Genomic DNA, 14,223 nt, shown 5'->3' with positions numbered 1-14,223 from the left:
AGGGTCAGGAATGGGATCAGGAATTGGATCGGGAATGGGATCAGGATGGGTATGGGATGGGGATTGGGAATGGGATTGGGAATAGGAATGGGATCCGAATGGGGATGGGATGGGGATGGGATCAGGATCGGGAATGGGATTGGGAATGGGATTGGGAATGGGATCAGGAATGGGATCGGGATGGGGATGGGGATAGGGATGGGGATGGGGTTGGGAATGGGATGGGGATGTGGTCAGGATTGGGAATGGGATCAGCATTGGGATTGGGAATGGGATTGGGAATAGGGTGGGGATAGGGATCGAGATCAGGATCAGGATTGGGATCAAGAATGGGAGAGGGATTGGGGTTGGGAATGGGGTGAGGAATGGGATGGGTATTGGGAATGGGATCAGCATTGGGATCAGGAATGGGATCTGGATGGGGATGGGGTGAGGATTGGGAATGGGGTCAGGAATGGGATCGGGATCAGGATCAGGAATGGGATGAGGATTGGGAATGGGATTGGGAATAGGAATGGGATCCGAATGGGGATGGGATGGGGATGGGATCAGGATTGGGAATGGGTTCAGGAATGGGGTCAGGAATGGCATCAGAAATAGGGTCAGGAATGGGGTTGGGAATGGGGTTGGGAATGGGATCTGGATGGGGATGGGGATTAGAAATGGGGTCAGGAATGGAGTCAGGAATGGGATGGGGATGGGTATTGGGATCAGGATCAGGAATGGGTATTGGGAATGGGATTGGGAATGGGATCAGGAATGGGATCAAGAAGGGGATCGGGAATGGGGTTGGTAATGGGATTAGGATTGGGAATGGGATTGGGAATGGGATCAGGATCAGGAATGGGATCGGGAATGGGATCTGAATCAGGGTCGGGAATGGGATCAGGATTGGGATCAGGAATAGGATTGGGAATGAGATTGGGATTGGGATCAGGAATGGGATTGGGAATGGGATCAGGATGGGAATGGGATGTGGATGGGGTCAGGAATGGGATAAGGAATGGGGATCAGGATCAGGGATGGGATTGGGAATGGGATCAGGATGGGAATGGGATGTGGATGGGGATGGGTATTGGGAATGGGGTTAGGGTCAGGAATGGGATGGGGATGGGATGTGCATGGATCCCTATAGGGCTGTGTTGTCACCTCCTCCACCAGCACAGTGTCCCCAATGAAGATTGCATAGGATCGATCCTCGGGCCGGCGACCGGAGCGGTTCTGGAGCTCAGACAGCCCCACATGGACACTGAACACCATCCCTATGGATAACATATGGGATAACATATGGGATAACATGGGATAACATGGGGATAACATGGGGATAACATGGGGAGAACATGGGGATAACATGGGGTTAATATAGGGGATAACATGGGGATGACATGGGGATAACATGGGGTTAATATAGGGGATAACATGGGGAGAACATGGGGATAACATGGGGATAACATAGGGATAACATGGGGATAACATGGGGATAATATAGGGGATAACATAGGGGATAACATGGGGATAACATGGGGATAACATATGGGATAACATGGGGATAACATGGGGAGAACATGGGGAGAACATGGGGAGAACATGGGGATAACATGGGGAGAACAGGAATGACAGCAGGAATGGTGTTTTTGGGGTAAAAAAGGGTGTTTTTGGGGTTAAAGAGGGTGTTTTTGGGGGTAAAAAGTGGTGTTTTGGGGGTAAAAAAGGGAGTTTTGGGGTAAAAAAAGGTGGTTTTGGGGTTATAATGGGTGGTTTTGGGGTAAAAAGCAGTGGTTTTGGGGTACAAGGGGTGTTTTTGGGGTGAAAATGGATGTTTTTGGGGTTAGAAATGGTGGTTTTGGGGTGAAAAGTGGAGTTTTGGGGTAAGAAATGGGTGTTTTTGTGGTAAAAAGTGATGTTTTGGGGTAAAAAATGGGTGGTTTTGGGGTGAAAAGTGGTGGTTTTGGGGTAAAAAGCGGTGTTTTTGGGGCACAAGGGTGTTTCTGGGGTGAAAAGTAGTGTTTTTGGGGTAAAAAGCAGTGTTTTTGGGGTACAAGGGGTGTTTTTGGGGTGAAAATGGGTGTTTTGGGGGTAAAAAATTGTGGTTTTGGGGTGAAAAGTGGTGGTTTTGTTGTAAAAAGTGGTGGTTTTGGGGTAAAAAAGGGTGTTTTGGGGGTAAAAAGTGGTGGTTTTGGGGTAAAAAAGGGTGTTTTGGGGGTAAAAAGTGGTGGTTTTGGGGTAAAAAAGGGTGTTTTGGGGGTAAAAAGTGGTGGTTTTGGGGTAAAAAAGGGTGTTTTGGGGGTAAAAAGTGGTGGTTTTGGGGTAAAAAAGGGTGTTTTGGGGGTAAAAAGTGGTGTTTTTGGGGGTAAAAAGTGGTGTTTTGGGGGTAAAAAGTGGTGTTTTTGGGGTTAAAAATGGTGGTTTTGGGGTTAAAAATGGTGGTTTTGGGGTTCGGGGGGTGTTTTTGGGGTAAAAAGTGGTGTTTTTGGGCTCACCCTTCTTGAGGCGCTGTTGGTTTTTGCTGTTGATGACCAAGGAACCTTCCCGGAACTCGATGCCCATTGCAAAGCTGCAGCACAGACCCAAAATGGGCTCAAATGAACCCAAAATGGGCTCAAACGGACCCAAAATGGGCTGAACTGGACACAAAATGGGCTCAAATGGACCCAAAATGGGCTCAAATGGACCCAAAATGGGCTCAAATGGACCCAAAATGGGCTCAAATGGACCCAAAATGGGCTGAACTGGACCCAAAATGGGGCCCGATCCTGACCCCAAAATAGGCACAATTCTGACCCAAATTTGCCCAATTTTGACCCAAATTTGCCTGATTTTGACCCAAATTTGCCAAATTTTGACCCAAATTTCCCCAAATTTCCAGGGTTTGACCCAAATTTACCGGATTTTGACCGAAATTTGCCTAATTTTGTCAAAATTTCCCTAATTTTGACCCAAACTTCTCCAATTTTGTCCAAATTTCCCAGTTTTGCCCCAAATTCACCCAAATTTGGTGGATTTTGACCCAAAATTTGCCCAATTTTGACAAAATTTGCCCAATTTTCCCCAAATTTGTCTTATTTTGACCCAAATTTCCTGCTTTTGACCCAAATTTACCCAAATTTGGGAGATTTTGACCCAAATTTGGGGGATTTTGACCCAAATTTTCCCCATTTTACCCAAATTTGCCGAATTTTGACCCAAATTTCCCCAATTTTACCCAAATTTTCCCGATTTTGACGCAAATTTGCCCAATTTTGACCCAAATTTTCCCGATTTTTACCCAAATCTCCCCAATTTTGACCCAAATTTTCCCAATTTGACCCAAATTTCCCCAATTTTGACCCAAATTTCCCCAATTTTGACCCAAATTTTCCCCATTTTACCCAAATTTCCCCAATTTTCATACAAATTTTCCCTATTTTGACCCAAATTTGCCCCATTTTACCCAAATTTCCCCAATTTTGACCCAAATTTCCCCAATTTTACCCAAATTTTCCCCATTTTACCCAAATTTGCCCAATTTTGACCCAAATTTCCCCAATTTTGACCTAAATTTTCCCAATTTTGACCTAATTTTTCCCCATTTTACCCAAATTTTCCCAATTTTGACCCAAATTTCCCCAATTTTACCAAAATTTACCCAATTTTGACCCAAATTTCCCCAAATTTTCCCAATTTTACCCAAATTTCCCCAATTTTACCCAAATTTCCCCAATTTTACCCAAATTTGCCCAAATTTGCCTGTTCTCACCCCAGATTCTTGGTTATCTTCCCCAGCAGCTCCGGGCGCTGACGCTTGACAACATCCATGACCGAGGAGTAAACATCACAGAGCTTCGTACCTGCGACCCATAGAGACCCATAGAGACCCATAGAGACCCATAGAGACCCATAGAGACCCATAGAGACCCATAGAGACACATAGAGACACATAGAGACCCATAGAGACACATAGAGACCCATAGAGACCCATAGAGACCCATAGAGACACATAGAGACCCATAGAGACCCATAGAGACACATAGAGACCCATAGAGACACATAGAGACACATAGAGACCCATAGAGACACATAGAGACACATAGAGACCCATAGAGACCCATAGAGACACATAGAGACCCATAGAGACCCATAGAGACACATAGAGACACATAGAGACACATAGAGACACATAGAGACCCATAGAGACACATAGAGACACATAGAGACCCATAGGGACCCATAGAGACCCATAGAGACACATAGAGACACATAGAGACACATAGGGACCCATAGAGACCCATAGAGACACATAGAGACACATAGAGACCCATAGAGACACATAGAGACACATAGAGACCCATAGAGACACATAGAGACACATAGAGACACATAGAGACACATAGAGACCCATAGGGACCCATAGAGACCCATAGAGACCCATAGAGACCCATAGGGACACATAGAGACACATAGAGACACATAGAGACACATAGAGACACATAGGGACCCATAGAGACCCATAGAGACACATAGAGACACATAGAGACCCATAGAGACCCATAGAGCCCCATAGACACCCCATAGACACCCATAGACACCCATAGACACCCCATAGACACCCATAGACACCCCATAGACACCCATAGACACCCATAGCCACCCCATAGACACCCCATAGACACCCATAGACACCCCATAGACACCCCATAGACACCCCATAGACACCCATAGACACCCATAGACACCCCATAGAGACCCATAGACACCCCATAGACACCCCATAGACACCCCATAGAGACCCATAGACACCCATAGACACCCATAGACACCCATAGAGACCCCATAGACACCCATAGACACCCCATAGACACCCATAGAGACCCATAGACACCCATAGAACCCTATAGAGACCCCATAGCTCACCAGGCCTCATCTCCCTCAGCAGCCTCTCATGTAGGGTCAATAGGAACCCATAGAGCTCCCATAGAGACCCATAGAGACCCCATAGACACCCCATAGACACCCATAGAGACCCATAGACACCCATAGACACCCATTGACACCCCATAGACACCCATAGACACCCATAGACACCCATAGACACCCATTGACACCCCATAGACACCCATAGACACCCATAGACACCCATAGAGACCCCATAGACACCCATAGACACCCATAGATCCCCCATAGACACCCATAGACACCCATAGAGCCCCATAGATCCCCCATAGACACCCATAGACACCCATAGACACCCCATAGACACCCATAGACACCCCATAGAGACCCATAGACACCCCATAGACACCCATAGACACCCATAGAGACCCAATAGAGACCCATAGACACCCCATAGACACCCATAGACACCCATAGAGACCCCATAGACACCCATAGACACCCCATAGAGACCCATAGACACCCATAGAGCCCCATAGATCCCCCATAGACACCCATAGACACCCATAGAGCCCCATAGATCCCCCATAGACACCCATAGACACCCATAGACACCCCATAGACACCCATAGACACCCCATAGAGACCCATAGACACCCCATAGACACCCATAGACACCCATAGAGACCCAATAGAGACCCATAGACACCCCATAGACACCCATAGACACCCATAGAGACCCATAGACACCCATAGACCCCCATAGACACCCCATAGACCCCCATAGACACCCATAGAACCCAATACAGACCCATATACACCCATAGACACCCATAGAGCCCCATAGACACCCCATAGACACCCATAGAAACCCCATAGAGACCTCATAGAGACCCATAGAGACCCCATAGAGACCCATAGACACCCATACAGACCCATATCTGCCCCATATCTGCCCCATAGCTGCCCCATAGCTCTCACCAGGCCTCATCTCCCTCAGCAGCCTCTCATGTAGGGTCAATAGGAACCCATAGAGCTCCCATAGAGCCCCATAGACACCCCATAGACACCCATAGACCCCATAGAAACCCCATAGAGCCCCATAGCTGCCCCATATCTGCCCCATATCTGCCCCATAGCTGCCCCATATCTGCCCCATATCTGCCCCATAGCTGCCCCATATCTGCCCCATAGGACTCACCAGGCCTCATCTCCCTCAGCAGCCTCTCATGTAGGGTCAATAGGAACCCATAGAGCTCTTGGGCTTCGGGTCCAGGGTCCACGAGCAGAGTCCGGACCAGGTTGGAGCAATAGGATCGGTAGCGAACCCCCATAGCGCAGGTCACGGCCCCGAAGTGCAGCGGGTGGCGGTCGCTGTGGGGCAGGAGATGTGGGGCTGACCCATGGAATCTATGGGGCTGACCCATGGAATCTATGGGGCTGAGACACTGACTCTATGGGGCTGACCCATAGAATCTATGGGGCTGAGACACTGAAGCTATGGGGCTGAGACACTGAATCTATGGGGCTGACCCATGGAATCTATGGGGCTGAGACACTGAATCTATGGGGCTGAGACACTGAAGCTATGGGGCTGAGACACTGAAGCTATGGGGCTGAGACACTGAAGCTATGGGGCTGAGACACTGAAGCTATGGGGCTGAGACACTGAATCTATGGGGCTGACCCATGGAATCTATGGGGCTGAGACACTGAATCTATGGGGCTGAGACACTGAATCTATGGGGCTGAGACACTGAAGCTATGGGGCTGAGACACTGAATCTATGGGGCTGAGACACTGAATCTATGGGGCTGAGACACTGAAGCTATGGGGATGAGACACTGAAGCTATGGGGATGAGACACTGAATCTATGGGGCTGACCCATGGAATCTATGGGGCTGACACACTGATCTATGGGGCAGAGGTTGGAGCAATAGGATCGGTAGCGAACCCCCATAGCGCAGGTCACGGCCCCGAAGTGCAGCGGGTGGCGGTCGCTGTGGGGCAGGAGATGTGGGGCTGACCCATGGAATCTATGGGGCTGACCCATGGAATCTATGGGGCTGACCCATAGAATCTATGGGGCTGAGACACTGAAGCTATGGGGCTGAGACACTGAAGCTATGGGGCTGAGACACTGAAGCTATGGGGCTGACCCATGGAATCTATGGGGCTGACACACTGATCTATGGGGCAGAGGTTGGAGCAATAGGATCGGTAGCGAACCCCCATAGCGCAGGTCACGGCCCCGAAGTGCAGCGGGTGGCGGTCGCTGTGGGGCAGGAGATGTGGGGCTGACCCATGGAATCTATGGGGCTGAGACACTGAATCTATGGGGCTGACCCATGGAATCTATGGGGCTGAGACACTGAAGCTATGGGGCTGAGACACTGAAGCTGTGGGGCTGAGACACTGAAGCTATGGTCCTGACCAATGGAATCTATGGGGCTGACCCATAGATCCCTATTTCTGCCCCATAGATCCTGTATCTCTCCCTATAGATCCCACATCTCTGCCCCATAGATTCTATGGGTCTGCCCCACACATTCTATGGGTCTGCCCCATAGATCCCTGTTTCTGCCCCATAGATCCTGTATCTCTGCCCCATAGATTCTATGGGTCTGCCCCACACATTCTATGGGTCTGCCCCATAGATCCCTGTTTCTGCCCCATAGATCCTGTATCTCTCCCTATAGATCCCATGTCTCTGCCCCATAGGTCCCATATCTCTGCCCCATAGATTCTATGGGTCTGCCCCATAGATTCTATGGGTCAGGCTGACCTGACGACGCTGAACTTGAGGCTGTAGCGCCCCCCGCTCTGGATGATGGGAGGGTAACACAGCTCCACGGCCGCGGGCTCTGCCCCACACATTCTATGGGTCTGCCCCATAGATCCCTGTTTCTGCCCCATAGATCCTGTATCTCTCCCTATAGATCCCATGTCTCTGCCCCATAGGTCCCATGTCTCTGCCCCATAGATTCTATGGGTCTGCCCCACACATTCTATGGGTCTGCCCCATAGATCCCTGTTTCTGCCCCATAGATCCTGTATCTCTCCCCACAGATCCCATGTCTCTGCCCCATAGATCCCATATCTCTGCCCCACACATTCTATGGGTCTGCCCCATAGATTCTATATCTCTGCCCCACACATTCTATGGGTCTGCCCCATAGATTCTCTGGGTCTGCCCCACACATTCTATGGGTCTGCCCCATAGATCCCTGTTTCTGCCCCATAGATCCTGTATCTCTCCCTATAGATCCCATGTCTCTGCCCCATAGGTCCCATATCTCTGCCCCATAGATTCTATGGGTCTGCCCCATAGATCCCACGTCTCTGCCCCATAGATTCTATGGGTCTGCCCCATAGATCCCACGTCTCTGCCCCATAGATTCTATGGGTCTGCCCCATAGATTCTATGGGTCAGGCTGACCTGACGACGCTGAACTTGAGGCTGTAGCGCCCCCCGCTCTGGATGATGGGAGGGTAACACAGCTCCACGGCCGCGGGCTCTGCCCCACACAGGAACCTCTTGTCCTCCAGAGCCTTCTCCACGGCCTCGGCCAGCTTGCTGTGGCGGACCTTCTGTAAGGGGTTTGGGGGGAAAAGAGGGGATTTTGGTTAAAAATGGGCAGTTTGGGTTAAAAATGGGGGGTTTTGGTAAAAAATAGACAGTTTGGGGTGAAAATAAGGTATTTTTGGGTGAAAATGGGGGTTTTTTGGGGGGAAATAGAGGGTTTTTTGGGGGAAAATGAGGGGTTTTGGGGGAATGGGGTTTGGGGGGAATATAGGGGGTTTTGGTTAAAAATGGGGGGTTTGGGTGAAAAATAGGTAGTTTGGGGTGAAAATGGGGGTTTTGGGGTGAAAATAGTGGGTTTTTTTGGGGGGAAAAGGGGTTTTTTGGGGTGAAATGAGGGGTTTTTGGGGGGAAATGAGGGGGTTGGGGGAATGGGGTTTGGGGGGAAAATAGGGGGTTTTGGTTAAAAATGGGGGGTTTGGGGTGAAATAGAGGTTTTTGGGTAAAATAGAGGGTTTTGGGTGAAAATGGGGGTTTTTGGGGTGAAATGAGGGGTTTTTTGGGGGGAAATGAGGGGTTTTTTGGGGGGAAATGAGGGGTTTTGGGGGAATGGGATTTGGGGGGAAAATAGGGGATTTTGGTTAAAAATGGGGGGTTTGGGCAAAAATAGGTAGTTTGGGGTGAAAATAGAGGTTTTGGGGTGAAAATAGGGTTTTTTTTGGGGGGAAAGGGGTTTTTGGGGGTGAAATGAGGGGTTTTGGGGGGAAATGAGGGGTTTGGGGGGAATGGGTTTTGGGTTGAAAAATGAGGGTTTTGGTTAAAAATGTGGATTTTGGGTCGAAAATAGGAAGTATGGGGTGAAAATAGGGGTTTTTGGGTGAAAATAGGGGTTTTTTTTGGGGGGGAAAGGGGTTTTTTGGGGTGAAAATGGGGGTTTTGGGGTGAAAATAGAGGTTTTTTGGGGGAAAATGAGGGGGTTTGGGGGAATGGGGTTTGGGGGGAAAATAGGGGGTTTTGGTTAAAAATGGGCGGTTTGGACAAAAATAGGTAGTTTGGGGTGAAAATGGGGGTTTTTGGGTGAAAATAGAGGGTTTTTTGGGGGGGAAAGGGGTTTTTTGGGGTGAAAATGGGGGTTTTTGGGGTGAAATGAGGGGTTTTGGGGGGAATGGGGTTTGGGGGGAAAATAGGGGATTTTGGTTAAAAATGGGGAGTTTGGGGGGAAATAGACAGTTTGGGGTGAAAATGGGGGTTTTTGGGTGAAAATAGAGGGTTTTTTTGGGGGAAATGAGGTTTTTTGGGGTGAAAATGGGGGTTTTTGGGGGGAAATGAGGGGTTTTTGGGGGAAAGGGGTTTTGGGGGGAGAAATAGGGATTTTGGTTAAAAATGGGGGGTTTTGGTAAAAAATAGACAGTTTGGGGTGGAAATAGAGGTTTTGGGGTGAAAATGGGGTTTTTTTTGGGGGGGAAAGGGGTTTTTTGGGGTGAAAATAAAGGTTTTTGGGGGGGAAATGAGGGGTTTTTGGGGGGAATGGGGTTTGGGGGGGAAAATAGGGGATTTTGGTTAAAAATGGGGGGTTTGGGTCAAAAATAGGTAGTTTGGGGTGAAAATAGGGGTTTTGGGGGGAAAATAGAGGGGTTTTTTGGGGGGAAATGGGGGGTTTTTGGGGGAAATGGGTTTTGGGGTGAAAAACTGAGGTTTTGGTCAAAAATGGGGGGAAATGGGGGGTGTTTTGGGGTGAAAAATGGGGATTTTGGTGTTCTTGGCTGGACTTTGGGTTGAAAGTGTGTGTTTTGGGGGTTCTAAGGGCTGTTTTTGGTGTTTCAGAGGTGTTTTTGGGGTGAAAAGCGGTGTTTTTGGTGTTCCAGGACTGTTTTTGGTGTTAAAATTGGTGGTTTTAGTGTTCCAGGGGTGTTTTTGGGGTGAAAAAGGCTGTTTTTGGGGTTCAAGGGCTGTTTCTGGGGTAAAAAGCAGTGTTTTTGGGGTTATAATGGGTGTTTTTGGGGTTCCAGGGCTGTTTTTTGGGTGAAAAAGTCCATTTTTGGGGGTTATAATGTGTGTTTTTGGGCTGAAAAGTGGTGTTTTTGGGCTTCCAAGGGATGTTTTTGGGGTGAAAAAAGCCATTTTTGGTGTTCGAAGGGCTGTTTTTGGTGTTTTTGGGGTGAAAAAAGCCATTTTTGGGGTTTCAAGGGTTGTTTTTAGTGTTTTTGGGGTGAAAAAAGCCATTTCTGGGGTTCCAAGGGCTGTTTTTGGGGTGAAAAAAGTCATTTTTGGGTTTCCAAGGGCTGTGTTTTGTGTTTTTGGGGTGAAAAAAGCCATTTTTGGGGTTCCAAGGGGCTGTTTTGGGGGTTTTTGGGGTGAAAAAAGCCATTTTTGGGGGTTCCAAGGGCTGTTTTTGGTGGTTTTGGGGTGAAAAAAGCCATTTCTAGGGTTCCAAGGGCTGTTTTTGGCATTTTTGGGGTGAAAAAAGCCATTTTGGGGGTTATAAGGGCTGTTTTTGGGGTTCCAAGGGGCTGTTTTTGGCATTTTTGGGGTAAAAAAAGCCATTTTTTGGGTTAAAATGGGTGTTTTTGGTGTCTGAGGCATGTTTTTGGGCTGAAAAGAGCCGGTTTCGGGTCTGACCTCATCAGCATCCACGATCTCCATGACCCTCTCCTTGAAGAACCTTGTGAACAGCTCTGAGGTTATTGGAGCTGTTTTTGGTGTTCTAGGGGTGGTTTTGGGTTGAAAAAGGCCATTTTTGGGGCTCCAATGGCTGTTTTTGGTGTTTCAGGGGTGTTTTTGGGTTGAAAAAGGCCATTTTTGGGGTTCCAAGGGCTGTTTTTGGTGTTTTAGGGGTCTTTTTGGGGTCAAAAAGTCCGTTTTTGGGGTTATAATGGCGGTTTTTTGGGGTTCCAAGTGGTGTTTTTGGGGTGAAAAAGGCCATTTTTGGGATTCCAAGGGCTGTTTTTTGTGTTTTTGGGGTGAAAAAAGCCATTTTTGGGGTTCAAAGGGCTGTTTTTGGTGTTTTTGGGGTGAAAAAAGCCATTTTTGGGGTTCCAAGGGCTGTTTTTGGCATTTTTGGGGTTCCAAGGGGCTGTTTTTGGTGTTAAAATTGGTGGTTTTGGGTTTCCAGGGGTGTTTTTGGGGTGAAAAAGGCCATTTTTGGTGTTCTAAGGGGTGTTTTTGGGGTTCCAGGGCTGTTTTGGGGGTGAAAAAGCCCATTTTTGGGGTTCCAATGGGTGTTTTTGGGGTGAAAAAGTCCATTTTTGGGGTTCCAAGGGGTGTTTTGGGGGTGAAAAAGGCCATTTCTGGGGTTATAATGTGTGTTTTTGGGGTTCCAAGGCCTGGTTTTATTGATTCAGGGGTGTTTTTGGGGTGAAAAAAGCCATTTTTGGGGTTATAATGGGTATTTTTTGTATGAAAAAAGCCATTTTTGGGCTTCCAAGGGCTGTTTTTGGCATTTTTGGGGTGAAAAAGCCCATTTTTGGTGTTCGAAGGGCTGTTTTTGGTGTTTTTGGGGTGAAAAAGTCCGTTTTTGGGGTTCCTAGGGCTGTTTTTGGGGTGAAAAAAGCCATTTTTCGGGTTCCAAGGGGCTGTTTTTGGCGTTTCTGGGGTGAAAAAAGCCATTTTTGGGGTTATAATGAGTGTTTTTGGGGTGAACAGAGCTGGTTTTGGGTCTGACCTCATCAGCATCCATGATCTCCATGACCCTCTCCTTGAAGAACCTTGTGAACAGCTCTGAGGTTATTGGAGCTGTTTTTTGTGTTCTAGGGGTGTTTTTGGGGTGAAAAAAGCCATTTTTGGGGTTCCAAGGGCTGGTTTTGGTGTTTCAGGGGTGGTTTTGGGTTGAAAATGTCCGTTTTTGGGGTTCCAAGGGCTGTTTTTGGGGTTCCAAGGGCTGTTTTTGGGGTGAAAAACTCCATTTTTGGGGTTCCAAGGGCTGTTTTTGGGGTGAAAAAGCCCATTTTTGGGGTTCCAAGGGCTGGTTTTGGTTTTTTTGGGGTGAAAAAGTCCATTTTTAGGATTCCAAGGGCTGTTTTTGATGTTTTTGGGGTGAAAAAGGCCATTTTTGGGGTTATAATGGCTGTTTTTGGGGTTCCAAGTGGTGTTTTTGGGGTGGAAAAAGCCATTTTTGGGGTCCCAAGGGGCTGTTTTTGGGGTTTTTGGGGTCAAAAAAGCCATTTTTGGGGTTATAATGGCTGTTTTTGGGGTTCCAAGTGGTGTTTTTGGGGTGAAAAAAGCCATTTTTGGGTCCATAACATGTGTTTTCAGGTCTGACCTCATCAGCATCCACGATCTCCATGACCCTCTCCTTGAAGAACCTTGTGAACAGCTCTGAGGTTATAGCTGCTGCTTTCCTCATCAGATGAACCTCTCCCTCCTCCTTGGCTGCCATCGTGTAGGCCACGGCCGCGCTGATGTCCACCTGCCGGGTCACCATGGCAACCAGAGCATCACCATGGGGACCATAGAGTCACCATGGTGACCATAGAGTCACCATAGGGACCATAGTGTCACCATGGCAACAATAGAGACCATAGCATCACCATGGCAACCATAGTGTCACCGTGGCAACCATAGAGTCACCATGGCAACCATAGAGTCACCATGGCAACCATAGAGTCACCATGGTAACCATAGAGTCACCATGGAAACCATAGAGTCACCATGGTAACCATAGAGTCACCATGGTAACCACATGGGTAGCATGGCATCACCATGGCAACCACAGCATCACCATGGGGACCATAGAGTCACCATAGAGACCATAGCATCACCATGGCAACCACAGCATCACCATGGCGACCATAGAGTCACCATGGCAACCATAGAGTCACCATGGGGACCATAGTGTCACCATAGCAACCATAGCATCACCATGGCAACCATAGAGTCACCATGGGTACCATAGCATCACCATGGGGACCATAGCATCACCACGGCAACAGCAGCATCACCATAGAGACCATATTGGTACCATAGCGTCACCATGGTAACCATAGAGTCACCATGGGGACCATAGCAACATCATAGGGACCATAGCCTCACCATAGGGACCACATTGGTACAATGGGGACCACAGCATCACCATGGGGACCACATGGGTACCATGGTAACCATAGCATCGCCATGGGTACCATAGCATCACCATAGAGACCACATTGGTACTATAGCATGATAGGGACCATAGCATCACCATAGGGACCATAGCGTCACCATGGCAACCATAGCATCACCATGGCAACCACATGGGTACAATGGGGACCATAGCATCACCATAGGGACCACATTGGTACAATGGGGACCACAGCATCACCATGGAGACCATAGCAACAACATAGGGACCATAGTGCCATCATAGGGAACATAGCATCACCATGGGTACCATAGCATCACCATAGGGACCATAGCAACAACATAGGGACCATAGCATCATCATAGGGACCATAACGTCACCATGGCAACCATAGCATCACTGTAGGGACCATAGCATCACCATGGGGACTATAGCATCATAATAGGGACCATAGCATCACCATGGCAACAGCAGCATCGCCATAGGGACCACATTGATGCTATGGAGACCCCATCATCACCATGGAAACCCTATGGATGTTATGATGGTTCCATGGATACAATGATGCCCCCATTGCCCACATAGCTGCCCCATATAACCCCATATGTGCCCCATAGCTGCCCCATATCACCCCATAGCTGCCCCATATCACCCCATAGCTGCCCCATATCACCCCATAGCCACCCCATATCACCCCATAGCCACCCCATAGCTGCCCCATATGACCCCATATCACCCCATAGCTGCCCCATATCACCCATAGCTGCCCCATAT

General features: G+C 48.4%; 1 protein-coding gene across 3 annotated transcripts in view; it reads right to left on the bottom strand.

Annotated features, from left to right (window-relative positions):
* The window catches only part of SUPT16H (SPT16 homolog, facilitates chromatin remodeling subunit), a 47,879-nt gene that overhangs the window by 24,422 nt on the left and 9,234 nt on the right, over positions 1-14,223 (bottom strand). For 2 of the 3 annotated variants that reach the window (XM_034072520.1, XM_034072522.1), the window contains exons 5-10: positions 12,652-12,798; positions 8,310-8,461; positions 6,071-6,243; positions 3,737-3,827; positions 2,481-2,554; positions 1,150-1,262 (exon numbers count right to left, since the gene is read on the bottom strand). In XM_034072520.1, the coding sequence (XP_033928411.1) occupies positions 1,150-1,262; positions 2,481-2,554; positions 3,737-3,827; positions 6,071-6,243; positions 8,310-8,461; positions 12,652-12,798 (750 nt within the window). Of the gene's footprint in view, positions 1-1,149; positions 1,263-2,480; positions 2,555-3,736; positions 3,828-6,070; positions 6,244-7,655; positions 7,746-8,309; positions 8,462-12,651; positions 12,799-14,223 lie in introns of all 3 variants that reach the window. The other variant, XM_034072521.1, reaches the window with a different exon arrangement.

Source organism: Melopsittacus undulatus, chromosome 30 (assembly GCF_012275295.1).
Source record: "Melopsittacus undulatus isolate bMelUnd1 chromosome 30, bMelUnd1.mat.Z, whole genome shotgun sequence".
NCBI lineage: Eukaryota > Metazoa > Chordata > Aves > Psittaciformes > Psittaculidae > Melopsittacus > Melopsittacus undulatus.
This window is presented reverse-complemented; position numbering and strand designations above follow the sequence as displayed.